The sequence below is a fragment of the Lates calcarifer genome, linkage group LG12, assembly GCF_001640805.2.
Source record: "Lates calcarifer isolate ASB-BC8 linkage group LG12, TLL_Latcal_v3, whole genome shotgun sequence".
Classification (NCBI taxonomy): Eukaryota; Metazoa; Chordata; class Actinopteri; family Centropomidae; genus Lates; species Lates calcarifer.
The window spans coordinates 16,914,954-16,934,244 of NC_066844.1; the positions used below are offsets into that span (position 1 = coordinate 16,914,954).

The 19,291-nt window shown below is 41.5% G+C and overlaps 1 protein-coding gene across 50 annotated transcripts in view; it reads right to left on the reverse strand.

Moving 5' to 3' along the window:
* Window positions 1-19,291, reverse strand: part of cast (calpastatin) — a 37,740-nt gene that overhangs the window by 14,078 nt on the left and 4,371 nt on the right. For 8 of the 50 annotated variants that reach the window (XM_051074253.1, XM_051074242.1, XM_018700257.2 and 5 more), the window contains one exon: window positions 2,436-2,504. In XM_051074253.1, coding sequence (XP_050930210.1) covers window positions 2,436-2,504 — 69 coding nt within the window. Of the gene's footprint in view, window positions 1-144; window positions 256-637; window positions 782-2,435; window positions 2,505-7,148; window positions 7,200-9,237; window positions 9,420-17,043; window positions 17,261-19,291 lie in introns of those variants that run through there. The other 42 variants (XM_051074244.1, XM_018700245.2, XM_018700235.2 and 39 more) reach the window with 20 other exon arrangements.

The following is a 19,291-nucleotide window of genomic DNA, read 5'->3' on the forward strand; positions in this document are numbered from 1 at the left end:
AGCTAATATTATATTCAGTATGGCGTGCTGGTGATAAATATGGTCAGCAGTATTGTAAAAACAAAGGTTTTGTAGTTAAAATGATACCAGGATAAAGCAAGATAAAAGCGCCAACCAGCGCTTTAACCATGATGACATCATTACCTTCGGCATCTCTTTAGGACCACCTCTCGCACCTGCTGATGTCATGTCAACAACAGTAGCCCCAGTGGACGACATGTCAATAACAGTAGCACCTGCCGGCGTAGTGTTAGTCTACAAACCAAGGAGCATGTGTTTAAAGGAAGCCATGAGAATGTTATTGATTGAAGCCAGTGCCACAGTTTGTGAAGAGCAAGCATCTCGAGTGTGACGATGTGAGAGCTTATAAACATGAAGCTATGGGTGTTTGCTTCCCAGATGTGTGGACAGCCCGAGCCACAGGGACAAAGAGGTAAACACTGGGGGTAAAGAGGTAAAACACATTTTGCCAGATGAAAAGAAGATGAAGCCCATGAGGAAGACATGTGAGCTGCTTCATGTTGAGCACACTCTCAGAGTGATGAGACCAAAAGAAGGAAGCTGTGTTTCATGTTACATCACACCAAACAGCCAAAAGCCCCCTCCACTTTTATTCAGGCATCCAGAGTCTGTCTACCTCTGGTTTGGCTTTAGGTGCCTCTTTTCCCGCTGTCCCAACTGAGGCTCTTCCTCCTGCTGTGACACCACTTCCTGTGGCTCCACCTGTTGCCGTGGTACCCACCCCAGGCTTTGTAGCCATGGCGGATCCTGATGATGCCTTCTGCAACGCAGGTTACTCATCATTAGGAGTACTTATCAGCCCGTGTAAACAGTTGTGTAATGCACTCTGTGGCTCTGAAGGGAGCTGAGAAAATTACCCTGGTGACATCATGGTGACATCATTAGGGTTGGCATGCTACAAATTTAAAAGTCAAAGCCTATGCTAAAAATTGGGGGAACTGTGTCTGAGATAGTTGGGTGTGAGTGTCATGCGGGGGGGGGTGATGTGTCAAATGAAATGATGCTTCTGGGTGCATGATAGGGAATGTACGAAATACTGTACTAGTGACTAAACGTCTGGATATCTTGGACTTATGAGCTTCGATTTTGACCTTTAAAACACAAAACTTTTAAGTCCCCAAACTTTATAGAAATGCAAATCTACAGAGCTGGAATAACCACATAAATTTTAGAGAAAAAGTGTCAGTTTGATCTTCTTGAATATGCAAATAATTTTAATTTAAATTTTATTTAATTTTGGAAAGAATTCAATGTGTTCCCGTGACTCAATATCATGTAGAGTACACTGTATGCACGTATACAGCTGCACTGCGCTCCTCTTATACACTGCCACTGAAACTTGAGTAGTTGTACCCAACTATGGCAAAGCCAACCAAGAGGCGTGAAAAGGGGCACCAAGGTCAGCTGCTAACAAGAGTCACAGGGTTAATGGCTAAGTAATACAAGCTTAATCTATAAATAACTGTACATTTAAAACATGTATTTCTTTCACATTATGAGTAATTCGTTTTCTAAATATTTGACCTATTTTCTGCCCGGAGCCACCTCCAAATATCCTACCAAAGCCTTTCGCTACAGGCCAGACACCAAAATAGACAATATCTAAGAACAGGTGTTGACAGCCAAGTGAAAACAGGCGGTTTGTTCTATCAAAACACTGTCTGGCCCCGAAGAAGTACGAGAATACTGATAGGCAATCAGGCAATGGACTTCTGTGTCCTGGAGCCAAGAAGAAGTTGAGTCATTAAGAGACTCTCAGACTTTCACTAATAGAGGAGTAAAGAGCAGAGAGAAACAGACTTTTAATTTAGGCCAAGACGACCAGTGTGTCTCCTGTAAACTGCACTAAACAAACATTTAATAAGATACAGTTTATGCCAAATACCTATAAAGTCTTTGCCAACTGTTTTCTAGCGACAAACATCATGCTGGTATGTTAATAAGAAGATCCTGCAAAACTGGCATCTAATCATAATCGGTGTACAGTAAGTGCTGACTTCCTGAGGAGCATACTGTAAATATACTGGAAATCAGTCCAATCAGCAACAAGTCAAAGTGACAATCACCTTGATCCATTGTTTGAGAGCAGGGTTGGGGGGGGGTTTAATTGCCTAACACTGACTACAAAACTGGGTGTTTCCTCTCTCCACTTGAATGGAAGGAAAAGTTTTCTTTTCTATGTGTTATTTCCCAGAGGATGCTGCTAGACCTATACCCTCACTCTACTTATGCTGTAGCTTTTAAAAACATTAAGCTACACGGTGCTGGAACAGGAAAGAAAGTAACAATGTTACACATAGTCCAGATAATGGGGCGTGAGGGAGTGGGGGGTCAGCCAGACATAGATAACAAATGAGAGAGAGGGAGGGAGGAGAGAGAGAGAAAGAGAGAGAGTGCAGGGAAATACTTAATACCTCAAACTGTGCAGGCTTTACGGTGGAGACCTGAGCTGCTGGTTTGGGTGTGGCCTGGCTAGGCTGCGACTGCCAGGAGAAAAAAAAAAGAGGAGAGAGAGAGAGATGGAGAGAAAAGTTACACATATGCAGTGAAAATTCTAACAAGAAACCATTGTAATCATTTCAAGATTCACACTGAGCAACATCTCGGTTTCACAAGAGGCAATTTTTGTGTTTTCATTTGTGGAAAACAACGCATTCCATGCATTTCAGGATGGATGGATGGGTGTCATCACATCTTTAAACTGTGTATTTAAGAGAGAGACAGCGCAGTCATGTACTGCTGAAAAATGCCCACAAACCCATCCATCATGCTAGAGTCAGAGGTGGTAAATTCAGACACTGCATTCCACACTGAGGGGTGTGACTGCTGTTTGTCAGCAGAGTGCAAAGAGACAGAGTATTATTGTTGTCTGTGGTCGCCACAGCAACTGGCAACAGTACATAAGTTACTCTTCAGCTGACGTCACAGACTGAGATCGTTCACATCTGTTGCCAAAGAGACCCCACGAGGTCGGCCTCTAGACTTTGACAGCTAAGGTCTTTGATGCAGCCATTTTTTTCGCTGGTGCACTCTGTACTTCCTCACACACCAACCAGAAATCACGTATGATTGGTGCTGTGATCTTAGATTTCCTCTTGATGAGATTTGAGTTTCTGTAGCTGAGGCTTTTTTCCCTATTGATTTACAAAAGCTATGACTGCTCATGCTAAAGATCCAGTGTGTCTTTCAGGTCATTTATACCACTGTTCCTGCTGCTAGTACTCGCTCTCTGTCAAGTATTTATATGAAGGGATAACTTAAGGCTATGCATTTTAAGTAACAGTCAACAAAATGATCTCCTTCCCAGCCATGAATGCAGCTCGGTATTGCTGAGGCATGCAGGGTTGTCCAGGTGGAGTCCTGTATTGTGCGGAGCCCAGCCCTGTTCTTTCAGGTGGCATGAATAAAGAGCACAGAACCTCCACCTCTCTGACACCAGGTCAAGATTATTGCTGTTAGTTTCACATCCAACCCACAGCATTGTATGATGCTGTATCACTGTACAATCAAATCTGAGCCAGCATGTTTGTGAACATTACTGTGTTTCTCCTTTTATTCATACTTCTCACATAGGGTTGTGAGAGAATTTGGATATTTAAGCACGCAATCTGCCAATCACTGCACTGTAAAACATGTTGTAATTCACTGTACATCCTATGCTGTGTTGTTGGTAATTATTAATTTCAAAGCATTTCTTGACAGATACCTTAGAGTCCCTGTGAAAAAACTACGTCCACTAATTGCCACGCTGATAAGCCTGTGAGTGAGTTAAACTGTCATGCCAGCTGTGCAACATGTTTTGCAGTTATGCTGAGGGGGGGAGGAAAGAGGGTAAAGCCAGGTCATGAGTCTGTGAACGACTGTGGTGAGTGAAGGAAAACACTGAGATGAACAACAGAAGGGAGGAGACACAGAAACATGGAGCACACAGTCAGTTGCACCATTCGATTTAGAAATGACTGCAGTGTCAGTGATTACCAAACACTCTGGTGTTACATTTGACAGAAATAAGGTCACAAACCAGCTCAGGGTTAGCGCATGTAAATCACCTACAGTACTTGCTCTAGCTTTGCTTCAACTATTGGGGCTCAAATCTTTGCTTAAACCCTCAATATTTATTTGGAAAATATTATTGTAAGTAGAAATACATGATTTTTTTAAGACCTAAGCAAAGTCAGTAAATATTAATTTCACATGTCTCCTACCTGTCTTATTCTAGTTCCCCTTTTTCTCTTTTGACATTTTTCTGATTGCAAATCATTCTATTATAAACTAACTGACAGTTGGTGGAGTCAACATAATGCTATTTAGAGAGAGACAATATGGAGGAAATGGCACCCAAGAGGAAGTGAGGTCACAAGCAGCCAGTGCATCCCCCTGCCACAGGGGAAGTCATGCTACTCTTGTTACTGCAATAAATATTGAATGTTGCCAAGTTACCACAAAACAACTTGAATAACTGAAAAAAAGGAGACAGGGTGGTACAGTATGATGGGTGGTATTCATGATCAGTCAGATATTTTCATTGCACAATTATGAAGCAGATTTTGGAAATTTTGAAGTTTTGAATCGTGCTAAAGTTTAAAAGTCCCACAGTGGAAAACTGTGATCAAACTCAGCATGAGTATTACTAAAATTTCAAGAACGTATGCTGATGAATATATGAGTAAGTGCATTTTTCTACAATAAGCTTTTGTTTTCATTTCAAGGAATAGTTTGACATGTTGGGAAACATGCTTATTCACTTTCTTCCAGAGAGTTAGATGAGAAGATTGATGCCACTCTCATGTCTGTGTGGTAAATATGAAGCTATAGCCTGCAGCCTGTTATATTTATAAAGTGGGAGACAAATCCAGGCTGGCCGTGTCACCCTGTTTTCAGTCTTTGTGCTAAGCTAAGCTGCTGGCTCTGATATCAATCAAACTCTCAGCAAGAAAATGAATAAGCATGTGTTGGTTACTGTGGACACAAATCTCAACACAATACTCAAATGATACTCAGGTGGATATGAAGCTTTGGGTACAACATTGACATGATTTAAAGATAATGAAAAAGCTGTTATGGTTTCATTTGATTAAAATACTTGTGGTAACTGCAGTGTACTCCCCTACTTGTCAAAAACATGATGTAAACAAATCATGTGTCTGTGACCAAATACTCACACTCTTGCTCTGCTCTGTACTTAAAAAAAATTGCACATTACAACAAACCTAAAGCTCCCAGAGACAACATCCTCATTAAATTTGGAACTCTCCAATGTCTCAGTTGAAATCAAGGGAAGTTGGCCCAGAGATTTTGGTGACTCATTTGCCTTTCATTCATATGAGAGCAGTCCACAAACAAAGAGCAAGGACCAAAATCTTGGAAGCATGAGACCTGCAGAAACATGCTACCTTGATGATCTCAACATAATATTCAAGAAGTTACACTCTCCAACCAGGAGTCAGAACCTCACTGTGTCATCAGCATGCATTTGCACTGTGAGGGGACCTATTTTGAAACCATGCTTGAAACCAAACACAAAGGCTCAGTCTGACATCAAAACCACTGCACAAGTGTACCACCAAGCCCTACCTTCACTGTGTGACAGGTGCTATTTAACAAAGACAGGTTAGGCAGCACATACAGCGCACCACCCAAATACTTTTCCAACAAACAAGCAGACTGCTTATTTCATTCACAAACCATTAATAAAGGAAACAATGTACCAACAGACGGGAGACTACAAAGCTCAATACATCAATACATCGTGTTTACAAGATGACTAAGTCCATATCAGATAACCATAAAAATGAGAAATAATACATAAACGTGCCAGAGAGTGAAATAAAAAGGTCTGGAGTGGCTGAAGCAGGGGTTTGTTATGTCATCAGACAGAACTCTCTGCGCTCACCTGAGCTTTGAGAGTTTTATGCCTGCTATACTCAAGACTGCAGCATTCCTACTACATTCCTCAGTCTGCTCTCTCATCCATCCACAGGCACTCATTACAAACAGCACACACACTGTACAAGATGCTTTCAACGGGCACATGCCTCACACTTTATGCCATTCTGGTTTTGTTAAAACCAGCTTAAAGTGCGATATGTTTGACATAGGTGACTCCAGGCAGCATTTAAAAGATGGATGCTGGTAGTGTTAGTGTGCAAAAGAAAGCTTAAGTATGATCCTACCTCCAAGTTAACCTCTGCTGTATATATACATATTTTTGCAGTTTGTTTGGGAAAAGCAGAAGCATGACACTGACCCGTATTCTGACGCATAGGGGTGTCTACTATGCACAGTAAAGATTCACTCATTACCATTCAACAACTACAGCTCCCATGAGCAAAGGCTAGGTGTCAGTTGAAATGTTTCTGTACCAATATCAAAACAATACTTTTTTTTATACCTTAATTTCAGGAATATCAAAATGTTTTTCTAGAATATCCTGTAGAAACAAAAGAAGACAAACGTCTGAAATGTTAAATGATGGCTAGAGCAGCCGTATAAGAACTTGATTTTTTTTTTTTTTTTTTTTTTTTTTTTAAAGTCTGAAACTGGTAAAACAGCTTAGCTTTTCAAATCAGGCACTATCTGGTCATAGAATATATGAACAAGACTACAGATTTGACCAGACAGGTGCACAACGTCAGCAGTTTGCTAACAAGCTATACCATGAGGCTTAGCAGTGAAGCACAGTAGGTGCGTCATCAAGGTGTCATGCTAGCTGTAGCATTAGATGGTTAAGTCAAACAAATATTATGTTTTGTAAAAATGAGAGAGCTATAATTTGGTAGCAAATACATCGTAGATATTGACTGACCTTTAAATTTGGACAAAAGTCATGTCATGTCACCTTTTCCCAAAAACCAAAGAAACCACTCTGGAGAACAGAAGTTAGTGGAACTCAAGGTAACCCCAAGTGGTTTGTGACTGGCTCTGTACACAAGACTTTTCTTGACAATGGTCATACTTGGGGTGGACAAAGTAGCAGGAACGATTAAGTTTTTGTTGAGCATGTGATAATTAATTTTGTAGATTGTGAAGTGACTGCCTTACACAGCATTATACTAGGTGTTCCTGTTATTCTGTCCAGCACTGTACACAGACAAAATCAGACGGTAAAAAATTTCATACAGCTATACCTGATTGAAATTTTGTCGGGGTAAGGGAAGGGGTCGATAGTTTCCATGTATCTGTTTCACAAAGGAAATATTGAGCATTAACAGAAGTTCACAGCTCACAGACACATAGAGAGACTGTGAATCAGTTGTAGACTAACACACAACAGTGCATATAAACACACATTATAAATTCACATATGCACATAAAGCCCAACATATATCCTCTATTGATACCATTTTAAGTTTCAAATCACTTTGAAACGCTTGTGGTCATTTGTTTCACCTATGACACTGGAGGACACAACAAACCATACAAAGCATCATGTTAAAACCAGCAACAAAAGGGGGTTCTGTCGCAGTGACATCCTCTGTTCATTAACAGCTAGGCAGCCACACAGATGTGTATGAAAATTTGTGTGAGACAAAATCCTACAAACAGAAACCCCACTCGGATACACTCATGTGGATGCCTGACCATAGTTCCTGTGGTAAAACACAAGACACCCCCACACACAACGAACACCGACCGAATCACTGTTGCTACTGTGGCAATATCCGGGGGAGGACTACACTGACTGACATACCATCGACAGGACATTTATATCAATATTGTGGTCGCTGTGAGAGTGCTGGGCACACTGCTGACTGAAGCCCAAGTGAGTGTGTCCAAGAATAGGCACAGGATTTTAGAGCTGAAGTGTTTCTGTCATATGACTCTGAACACCAGTGACAATGTAGTAAGGTAATGATGGCGGTGAGGTGCCATTTGGAATGGTTCAAAACTGGCAGCCTCAGACAGAAACTGCCGATGTGCTCGAGGTTTTCTGTTTGAGTCCTCGTTCTGTTTTACATGCCTACACATATGTTAAACGCCAGATTAACCTGGACTGAAGCACAACAGGAACCAGTAACATGACGCACACAACTCACAATGTGTTTGTCTGGCAAGGTTAAAGAGACAACGCAGTATGTCTAGGCCTTACCCAGCAAGAGTGATTAAAGCAGTAGCTTGGCCCTGGTATGAAAACTGATGACTAATGCTTGGCCCCACCCAACAAACCACAAACACGCACATGTGAATATGGCTGGAAATGACTCCTTAGTTAGCTGCTGCCACTGCTTAAAAAAAGCACCTTGTATAAATGGTCAGTGGTGATAATGTGGATCAGAACAGCTCTGTGGTGGAAATGACAGAAGCTGCAATGAGTGTTGCAAAGCAAGACTGTGGAGCAGAAGAGTAAAAGTAGCAAAGAAGCTAACTGTTGCTGTGTGACTGCAGTTTCAATTCAGAGCTGCACATCAATGAATATTATTGCTGCAGGGAAAGATTTGATGAGACAGCTGGGTGAACTCAAAGGTGAGGTCATTAGTCAAACATAATACAATATTCTATCTGTTCTGATATCATGCTGTTGATACCCTTTATTGTCATTATGTTATTGCCATCAAAGCCAGGTTGGAGAAAGACAACCATAGCATTTTTACAGCACAGTTCTGGTTTCATTTGTTCATTTGATATGTATTATTTTTAGTTTTTTCCTCACTCTTCTGTTTAACTCTCTCGGCACTCTGTGGCAAAATAACACACACACATTACATTACATGTCTCAGTCGGAATAAAAAGACATAAAGCAGAGGGGCTGATCCTGTAATTTGCTGTATTGGTACTATCTGTCAGCCAGGGGCAGCAACAACACGCCCTGACTCACAGAAGTCTGGATCATCGTTCATGCATTTGAGTGCAGTATCCCTCATAATACATACAGTGTTGACTGCTTGCTGTTTATTTGATCCATTTTGTCGTTACCTTGGCGACCACTGCTCTCTGGGTCCATAAAAGTCACAATAACAGTGACACAGAAATCTTAAGTCCATTGCCAACTTTCCTTAACTTGACACGCAAACGGCACAAGCTGCCACTCACACGACACACAATAAAAATGGTGAACTGAAGACTGACACATGAACAATAAGCCTCCAAACCATCTGATCCCAACCACAGCTCTGCCAAAAAACAGCCGTCAAACTGACAGTCTGACAGTTATCAAACAGGAAGCCACTCCACATGCAGGCATTTACAAAAGGGTGAGCATACTGCCCAGATACATACCATAAGTTTGATTGAGAGTGTGTATCCTATGCTGCTGTGAGTATTAAAAAGTTGCTCTCTTGCAGGCTGGTTCACCTTAGATTCCTGCTGTGGAAACACTTAAGTCTACACCGTATGTCAAGCACACTGGCACGCGCACGCACACTTGTAAACACACATAAAGATACACACACACACACACACACCCAGCATGAAAAACTTGCTGCTCCGCCCTCTTGAAAGAGGCACAACAAGCCTGTGCTGCTCAGGCCCCACCCCCTCAGGCCCACTGCAACGGAGCAGACTCAGTCAGATTGGATAGTTGGACCACAAAGACCCACCCACTGCCCACTGCCTTCCAGGAAAAATAAATAAGTCAGTCTGAGGGAAACTTTGGGCTGGGTCAGGGCAGGTTTTGTGAGGAGAGATATTGCAGTTCAATAACAGATGCAATGACCCCTCAGCAAGATGTTCAAAAGAAGAGCTGTCGGGGGGGCAGAGTTGAAGCATAAAGCAGTGATGAGGCAGGAGTCGATTCGCTGCTGCAGTGTTGTTTGGCAGCGTCTGGGTGTGCCTGATAGACTCACTGCTTAGGAATCTAGACTGCAGAGCCTCTCAAACAACAGAGGCAGAAAGTGTGTGTGCATTTGGTTGGAAAGAAAAGAAGGGGGAGGGGGGAGGGGGGGGAATCACATCACATCTAGTCCATACCACACCCAAAGACAGCCAGAGCAGAGAGAAAGGGGGGGGGGGGGGACTCTAAATTAAAGTAAGTCAAAATTGGAAGGAAGAGACAATAAACTGTGTCATCAACACAAGTTCAGACATGTTCTCTGTGCCCTTCAAGGGTCTTCAAAGTAGCTCCAGGACAAAGGAACAGACAGGAAGCGCTGCCCCTGGACAGCAGCCAGAGGTTATGTAACCTCTCCCTTCCCCCCTTCTGTTCATAGCATTGATTAGTTGATAGTTCAGTACCTCTTGAAGTTAATCCATAGACTTTTGATTACTTCAGACAAAGCACTCCACACCACAAAACATGTAAAACATGTTATTAGGGGAGGGCTTAAGAAAACACAGCACCCCCTTGTGTCTAAAAATACTCATAGCACTGAGGTGAAAATGAATGGAGGATTGTGTAGCGTGTCATCTGAAACTGCTGCACAGGCTCACTTTGTCTGTCATCTTATGTATCAGTCTGTTGTTTTATGCTGCATGAACATAAAACTAGCATATATATATATACTGTATGTGTGTCATTTTTGCACAACATATAGAGTTTAGCCATGATTAATATAAACTATTCTTGGCTATGAAGAGAGCAATATGATGCAAGTTACAATAAACTGATAGACATTATTTTTGGTGTTATTTGCTTTGTATTTAATTAAGAATTTGCTATTTGAGATTTATTGTACAGACATGCTTTCCTTTTTATACTACTTCATAATAAACTGTGGTTATACTCTAGCTTTTCTTCTTGGAAGCATTTCTGTCATGAACATGAGTAAACTTGCTTGAACATCAGCCGAAGCAAGCTGATGATTACAACACAGGATTATCACCTTGAATAAAGCTACACAGAGTTCAGGAGTGTATATGGTTGGTGTATTTTATGTATTCTTTGAGAGCAACAGTCTGTCTTATATCCCACCAATTTTATTTGTTATAGTAGGTGGGCAGACTACCTAGTAGTCCAGTAAGCAGACATACGCAGATATACGATTTGTTGCACAATCCCTACCCTGCCATAGCCCTGGCAAAAATATTTGTGTCTGTGACCTCTCAAAATAAATCTTCTTTGATAGTCTTTCCCCCGACTGACTCCAAAAACACAACAGAGCCTTTCCTTTGCTTTTGCATCTTTGACTGTGTGTGTGTGTGTGTGTGTGTGAGAGAGAGAGAGAGAGAGAGAGAGAGAAAGAGAGCGAGACAGAGAGAGCTGGCATTTTTCTGTCCGAGAGGCATGCATGCTTACGCTGGATCCAAACGCCTTACTTGGTAACCCCTGGTAACACTTATCTTTGTTGACAACTAATGAGCTAAAGCAGACCCACCCATTCAGAGGGATCGACCAATCCAAACTCTGAGGCTGTAAACTTAGGGGGGGGTTTCCAGTCTGAAACTTTGATGCTGTTTCCAGGGGTCCACAGGCAAACTCCAAGTGGGAGGCTTTATCGCATCATGTTTCTTAAACTAAGCCTGTGTTTATACTTTTGCTGACAAGTGATCATAGTTAAAACCATTTAGCAGTAAACATACTGGTAGAACAGTATGTGAATCAGGTCATGTCTGAACAGTGGCTTCCTGACAGATTCCTTATGCCAGAGGGAATCTGTATGCTTTTAAATCCTCATATGAACAACCTGTAGGCAATGTATAACCTGACGGTGCAGAAATAATCAGGAATAATGTAGAGGAGAGGAAACCAGGATAACTTAACAAACCAGACTAATTCTCCTCTTAGAAACACACTGACACAGATTTAAGTTGCAAGTCAATCTGAAGGTTGAGTTTCTAATAATTAATCAAATTAGTGTGTATGTTGTGGAAGGCATCACAGCAATGACAAACCCACAGAGAGTTCACAGCAGCTCTACAACCAAACCTGTTTCTAGCAGCTGTTTTGTAACATTTGAGTAAACAGACTCTGGAAAACATACTATACACTACTTGGCCAGCACACCTTCAGAATCGCCTATCTGCTTTTTGCAGACGACATGGTTCTGTTGGCCTCATCAGACCATGACCTTCAGGATGCACTGGGAGGGTTTGCAGCCACATGTGAAGTGGCTGGGATGAGTCAGCACCTCCACATCCAAGGCCATGGTTCTTTGCCATTAAAGGGAAGACTGCTCCCTTCCTGTTGGGAGTGAGTTGTTGCCCCAAGTAGGGAAATATCTTGGGGTCTTGTTCACAGGACAGGGTAAAATGGAGCGTGAGAGATAGGGTAAGGAGTTCAGACATCCAGAGGGAGCTAAGCGTGGAGCAACTTCTCCTCCTCATTGAAAGGAGCCATTTCAGGGGGTTCTTGCTCGTGATCAGGATGCTTCCTGGGGCTCATACCACTGCAGGTTTTCCAGGCACCTTCAAGTTGTAGGAGGCCTCAGGGTAGACTCCCATGGTGGAGTGACTATATATCTCATCTGGCCTGAGAACACCTTGGGGTCCCCCAGGAGAAAATGGAAAATGCTGCTTGGAACACTGGAGCAGAACAACTGGACTACCTTGCTTAACCTGCTGCCACTGCAACCCAACTCCAGATAAGCAGAAGAAAAAGAGTGGAGTCCATGTGGCCAAAAAAAAAAAAAAAATTCTAAGAAGAGCTATTGCTGACTGGAGTGTCTGTGAATGATAACTACAAAGGAAAAACCAGTAATGTTAGTCTCTGAATGGATCAAACTCATGTTTTATATTCAGTAACATGCATCCTATTCGAAGAGCCAGTAGCCATGTTAGTGCCTTGAACCTTTACTGCTCAGCTCTACATTATCCTCAGCTGGACTTTATCAGCCTCTGTTGTATTTAGGCTCGCCTATGCATTAGTTTCTTACATTTTCACATACATTTAAATCTGCAATACTCTGTATAGTCTGCTGGGTTGCTTATCAGGCTTATAGATAAGGCTTATATATTTGATTTACTTTTCTTTGACTTTAATGGAGATACAGTGCTGTATTCATCTACAACTATACAGTCTCTCTACACCAAGGTGAATTTAACTTTTTTCGCACAAATGTTCTTTTTCTTGTATCAATTCATCTCTCTGTTGTCATATAATTTACCTTCTGTAAAATTCAAATTCCATATTTGGCAAACATAACACAAACAAACATAAATAATCCATGGAAAACATAGGTATAGTCTATAGAATTTTTAGTTTTTCTTTTCCAATTAGACCAATTAGACACTTCCTCTCTCCAGTCTCTATTCCACTGTCTTGGTAAACAAGAGTAAATGTGTTTTTCCTGTTGTCCATTGGTTTAGTTTCTAACTTCAGTATTGTATGAAAATCATGTTGCTGATTCTTGAAACTTGTTTGAGCTACAGATTTCATTATCAGTAAATATAATATAGAATTTCAAAGGAAATACATTTCAAAGTTCAGGCTTATGTTAAGTCAGTACATTTTAACTCTTAACTATTGCTGTCCTATGGTATGTTCAGGTGCAGATGAGATGCTTGGAAATCTGAGATATCAGAGCTGGCCAGTGGAAAGAACTTGCAGCCTCAAATCAAAGTCAAACACAGAGAATATACATGGCCATAATAACAAGGATAGTATGAATCTGATGGCTCCATCCATTATATAAAAAAAGTTGTTTTACTATTTAATCATTATAATACATGACTGTGGGGAAATTACTTTGGTGCATCAATATACTAAAGGAGACAATGATGAAAAAATGCAATCAAAAAGTTCTGACAAGTTTTATAGTAGTATGTAGGTGCAAGTACATATTGCGGCTGCTGTGAAACTCTCCTTTTCTAGTTCCCTTGTGTGCATCCATGTCCCCAACACTGACAGTAAACTGTAAATGTCCTTTGCTCTGCTGCACATCCACGCACCTTCTCTAAATTTAGCTCTGCACTTTCCCCCTGATTTGTTGACCCACACTTCATCCCATTCTAGGAACACACGAAAAAATGTGGATCTTCATCTACCAACCTACAGTGCTGACTGTCAATGCTTGCTAAAGCTTCCTTCTTACATTTACACAGCTGAGTAAATAATCCTGTACTGTTCTAACTGCATAACAGATTAAATCTTTAGAGTACAAGAACTACAATAACATCAAGACATAGTTGGGACATGTCAGCAATTTTGAAAATTAGCACATAATAATCACAAGCCTGCTAACATGTCATCACCAAGTTTAGCTTTCCACTTTCATCTGTTTATGTGAAGTAATGCCAGGAATCTTGATTATTATATCACATTACAATTTCCAGTAAGCGTCAGGCTGCTGGGTCAACATTATCTATCATTACTTGTTGGGACAAACATCATGTGCCCACGAGCATCAGCTTTTCCCCAAGCATGGGAGATGTAAACAAACAGCAGAACATATGTACCAAAAGAATTTGGTGCTGAACAACAACGCCTCGCTGAATCTTGTTCATAGGTGAGCCCAGACACCTGGAAGCTCTCCCAGAGATACTTTTATGTAACTGACATGAAAAAGCAAAAAGCCTCGGAGCAATGTTTGGGTTCAGCAGTTGAGCTCAACCCAAACTGTCAGTGAAGTGAGAAATCTGACTGCACAAGTCCCGGTGAGTGCTGGGAAATAACACACAGCCTGCCGATGGGATAAACACCAACATTTAAAAACACATTTAACAGGAAGTGAAAGGATAATATCTAGCGGTCCAGGATACGTGTCAACAAAAAATGTCTGTGTATTTATAGTCACGTGTGTGTAACTTGCTCTCCGTCTCTCGCTGGCACACACACAGCCTGAGGGTATATCACTGTGTCACAGACATGACAATACAGCTGATTGAGTTTGTTTTTCAGATTCAAAAACTTTGATCCTAAGTAGCTACAAAAACGCAGTGAGAGGTAAATGAGAGGTTCAGACACCGATGTGACATGATGTCAGTGAACTTCACATGACACAGGCTTGCATGAGCCAACCCAGCTGATTTATAGAGAGAGGAAATTTAGGTTTTGACTTGTCATTTCCTGACAGCGTACATGCCTGACATCACACTTTCATTTGAGCAAATGAGTCAGCAGAGCCTCCTGCCGTGGAGACTACATACTTCTTTGTACTGAATACCCACACTGTGCTTCAGGGTGACACAGAAAAAACAACCACTGTCGGCACCTTCCTCAAAGCACTGTGTTGAAATACAATTTTGAGGTACTTTACTACTAGTGTTTTTATGCTAATCTGACCTCTACTCTTCACTATCTTTCACACACATATTTCATAGCTATTAATGTCCTAATAGCTAAACCTAATATGATTTCACAAAAACCTGTGAAGACCCAACAGCATATAAAGCAGCTAAAATTTGTTCCACCTCAACCAGCTGCAACAATGAAATGCTGCTTATATGTTACTGCATTAATGATAATAGGCCAATAATATAAGTAATAGAACAACAACAACAGAGGCCACTTTGTTAGCATAATGAGTATATTTTTTACTCTTGACACTTTACAGGTTGCTGGCAACACAACTACTGGTATTTAAACCTGCAATAACTCAAGTTGTGAACACAACATTATCAATTTGTTAGCAAATGGGTTGCTCATTTATACATCAAACAATTAGGGCGAAACATCATCATTTATTTGGAGAATGAATGATGATAGTTCTGATTTTGGTCTCTACCGACTCCTGAGTGAAATATCAGATTCTGAAACAATGAGCTGAAACTCACTACAAAGCTCCATAAAGCTGATGGGAGCAAATAGTCAGTTCATCACTAGGAGCAACCTATAACCTATCGTCACGTTGTAATCTGTTATTTTCACTGTGGTACAGATTACAGTGGTACAGCATAATTGTTCAGAACTGAACAGAAGGTTTTGAATAATGCTAATATACATGATCTAACTTGGATATCAATTATAAATCCACTGCAGCATTGAAATTGCTGTCTATCTGTCTGCTACAGCATCAGTCAGATGTCAAGACTGATGAGTTCAACATCCACTCAGGTTGAAACGGATATGTATGTTTGACAATGAGGATATGTCCAGGTATTATCTCATTATCATTCATTGACTTTGTTCTGACGGATGTCCATGTGCAATCAAGACATGTTTTCCCAGTGGCCATTTCCTGTCATTCTAATGCTTGCTGTTCCAGCTGCGGGGGGAGTCAGACTGCTACAGCCCAGAGCTGGAAAAATGTGGCCCCAAAGCACAACACAAAAATAAATAATAAACCCACCAAATATATGAAGGTCTATCTGTCCACAATCCTCCTTCCCATACACATTTGCTATTTAACCTTTCACACATAAAGTGACTCAGAACAAACCAACACAGCCCTGATAACAAAGTAGCAACATCAGGACAGCCAGTGTGGACCTGTCACATATCAACACGCAGCCGCTTTCCCTGCCAGACTTGTGAAAATGTAACAAAAGCTACTGACGCTGAGGCTACAGGATATGACCTAAAGTACATGCAATATTAAACTGTGCAAAGGGGAAAAAAAGCACTTAAGCTTATTCCAGCTACACACCCTTTAAAGTTGCTCCATCTTCTGCTGCAGATTATCACAGGAGAATGCTATTTGGGTGAGACAGAAAAATCAAAACCTTCTCCTCCTGTGAGAGTTCCCAAACAAAGTTTAATGTTCTTTCTTTTTTGAATAAAAAATTAAAATAAGGATATTCTCAGCACACTCTTCACACAAACCTATCACCATCAAAACAACATCACTTAACACTGATCTGTCAGATTTTCCCTGTGGTTTGGTGCTTGTAGCAACTGGCAACAAACACTGCAGGCATTGCCCCAGCCTTGGTTTAATATCTCACTACTACACACACACACTGGACTCTCAGAGGCTGACCAGGACCGGGAGGCTCTCACATTCCAGCAGAGAGAGAGAGAGAGAGAGAGAAGTCTGACTTGGTCTGGAGCCAAGATAGTTTTCCTCCTAATATGTGTTTCCCCTGTAAGTTCTTTGTTTAACGTACAGTACAAACCAGACTAACAGAACCAACAGCAAATATGTTTTTACACTCACAGGCCGACTTACATTAATAAAACAAAACACACGTGGATACTTTTGGATTAGTTGCTCAGCAAATACCATGACACAAGCAACTCACACACACATAGACATACACACAGACACACACCTGCTCTTCCACAGCTACATCCTGCAGTACCGGGGCGTCCCGTGGGCCTCGGATCCAGCTCAATATCTGGCCCATGTTGACTGAAAGTGCCTCCCGAATGTGTGTGTGCGTGTGTGTGTGTGTTTTTGTGAGCGTGTGTCTGTCAGCCTCTGCCTTGTCTGTCGGCTTGCAGCATGTTTCCAATGCGCAGGGAAGGGAACGGGAGGGAGAGAGCGAGCAGAGAGAGAGAGAGAGTGAGAGAGGGAGGGCAGAAGGGACTGGAGGGGGGCGTGGTTGGGGAGCAGAACGGGGCAGGGGGAAGGCTCAGACGGGGAAATCACAAGAGGTCAGGGCCGTAACTCTCTGGGCTATAAAGGGAAGTGAGCTGACCGTGGACTGACACCCACTTGATGAGGGGCCATATCTGAGCTGCTTCTCAAGGAAACAGATACTGCTTTAACACACACACACACCACACACCACACCACCACACACACACATACAAGGGCATGCATGCGTAAAAAAATATGCATACATGGGTATATGTGTAGAACTATTTTCTGGAACACCCTCTGTTTTATCTGAGACACTATCCGGGCTACTTATCAGCAAGCACACACCCAGATTTGTGATGATATACAAGGCTTTGAGCACACACAAGCAGAAAGACATACATGTACTATATTTATGTATACACTTCTGATGTGCACACAGCAATAAAGCACAGCTTGTGCAACTATCCTGGCTGCTGTGAGAACAAAGGGAGGGGCCCGGCTGTAGTTTGATATTACATCTGCATCAGCAATCTGTCATGGGAGATGAGGCTGAGCTGAAAACTTTCAATCCCGATCACTTATTACAGTAATATAGCCTCTTGAGGATAAGAGCAGGGAGTGATATTGATTAGATCCTGGTTATTTCATCATCTTTTTTCACCCAGTCAAAATGTTAACTATCAATCAACAGCTACTGACCGAGCCAAAGAAAAACACATCTGTGGCAAATGGGGAGATTTCATCATGATTTTGTGAATCAAAACAGACTGGGAGACTGCAAGAAGAGGTATTTAACAAACAGGAATGTAGGGAGTGTTTCCACAGAACACATGACTTAGAGATTTGATAAAGCTCAAGGCATGGGTGTTGGCTTTCTGAACTTCACCCTCTTTTTTTTCTAAGACAGATGTTTTACTCAGAGCTTCACTTGAGCAACATGTACAGCAAACTATAAAAGTGGAAAAACTGGAGTAGGTTTTGTAACACCTTATGTTCACACAAAACAGTGTGAAAACATACATGGTATGACTGAGCTCATCGTTTTTATGTCATTTAAAGGCAAGAGCAAAGTGCAATTACAGTCTATCACTATCCATCACTGAGGTTTTACTTCACCTATGACTTGGGTGTATTCTGCGTCCCTTTGGGTGGAGTGAGCAGACAATACAGCCTTTGAGTGAGTCACTGTTTGCATGGAATCATTCGGACAGCCAAGCCTTTCACGTAAGAGCATCTTAGTAGCACACCTCAGCAAAATATGAAAGTAATGTTTAAACCAGCCTGACATGAAACTCCCATTCATGCAGCACACAGGCTGATGGTCACTTAAGCTATATGTCCTGGTGGAAATGTGAGCTGTCAGGAGCAGCATGTACACTAATATGTGTTGTGCTGATAAAATATGAAAATTTGCGATCTTATATTTTTATAATACAGAACTATTGAGGCAATTAAATTCAATTAAAAACTCCTGTTGTGCATTTAACTGAAGTACACGTTATGAATTCTAATGTCATACTGTAGTACTGAGTTGAAGGGAGGGTGGAGGGTGAGGCACAGAGAGGGAGACATGCATGCATGTAGTGCTTGAGGTGCAACAGACAGGTGCATACTGTTCTAAAAATAACAGGGAAGTTACTTATTGTGGTGTTGCACACTGATTTGTGACACTTATCTCCACAGTTAGCAGTGGCAGCAGCAGCATGGTGGCAATGAAGGTACTTTAAAAACAAACCTTAGCACCATATAGCTGCAATTTGCATCAAAGATCATAGCCTTCCACAACTCTGTTATAATTAAACACATAGACATTATAAACACAGCTTTACATTCAGTGTGACTTACACTGTCTGAGGATATTATTTTCCAACATCTAAATCTGCTCAGAAATCACAGAAAAAAACACACTTCTTACAAGTCCATTACTTGCCTGAGACTCATCAGATTTTCAAGTATCAAGGTAATCCAGTGATGCATCCATGGACACATCATAA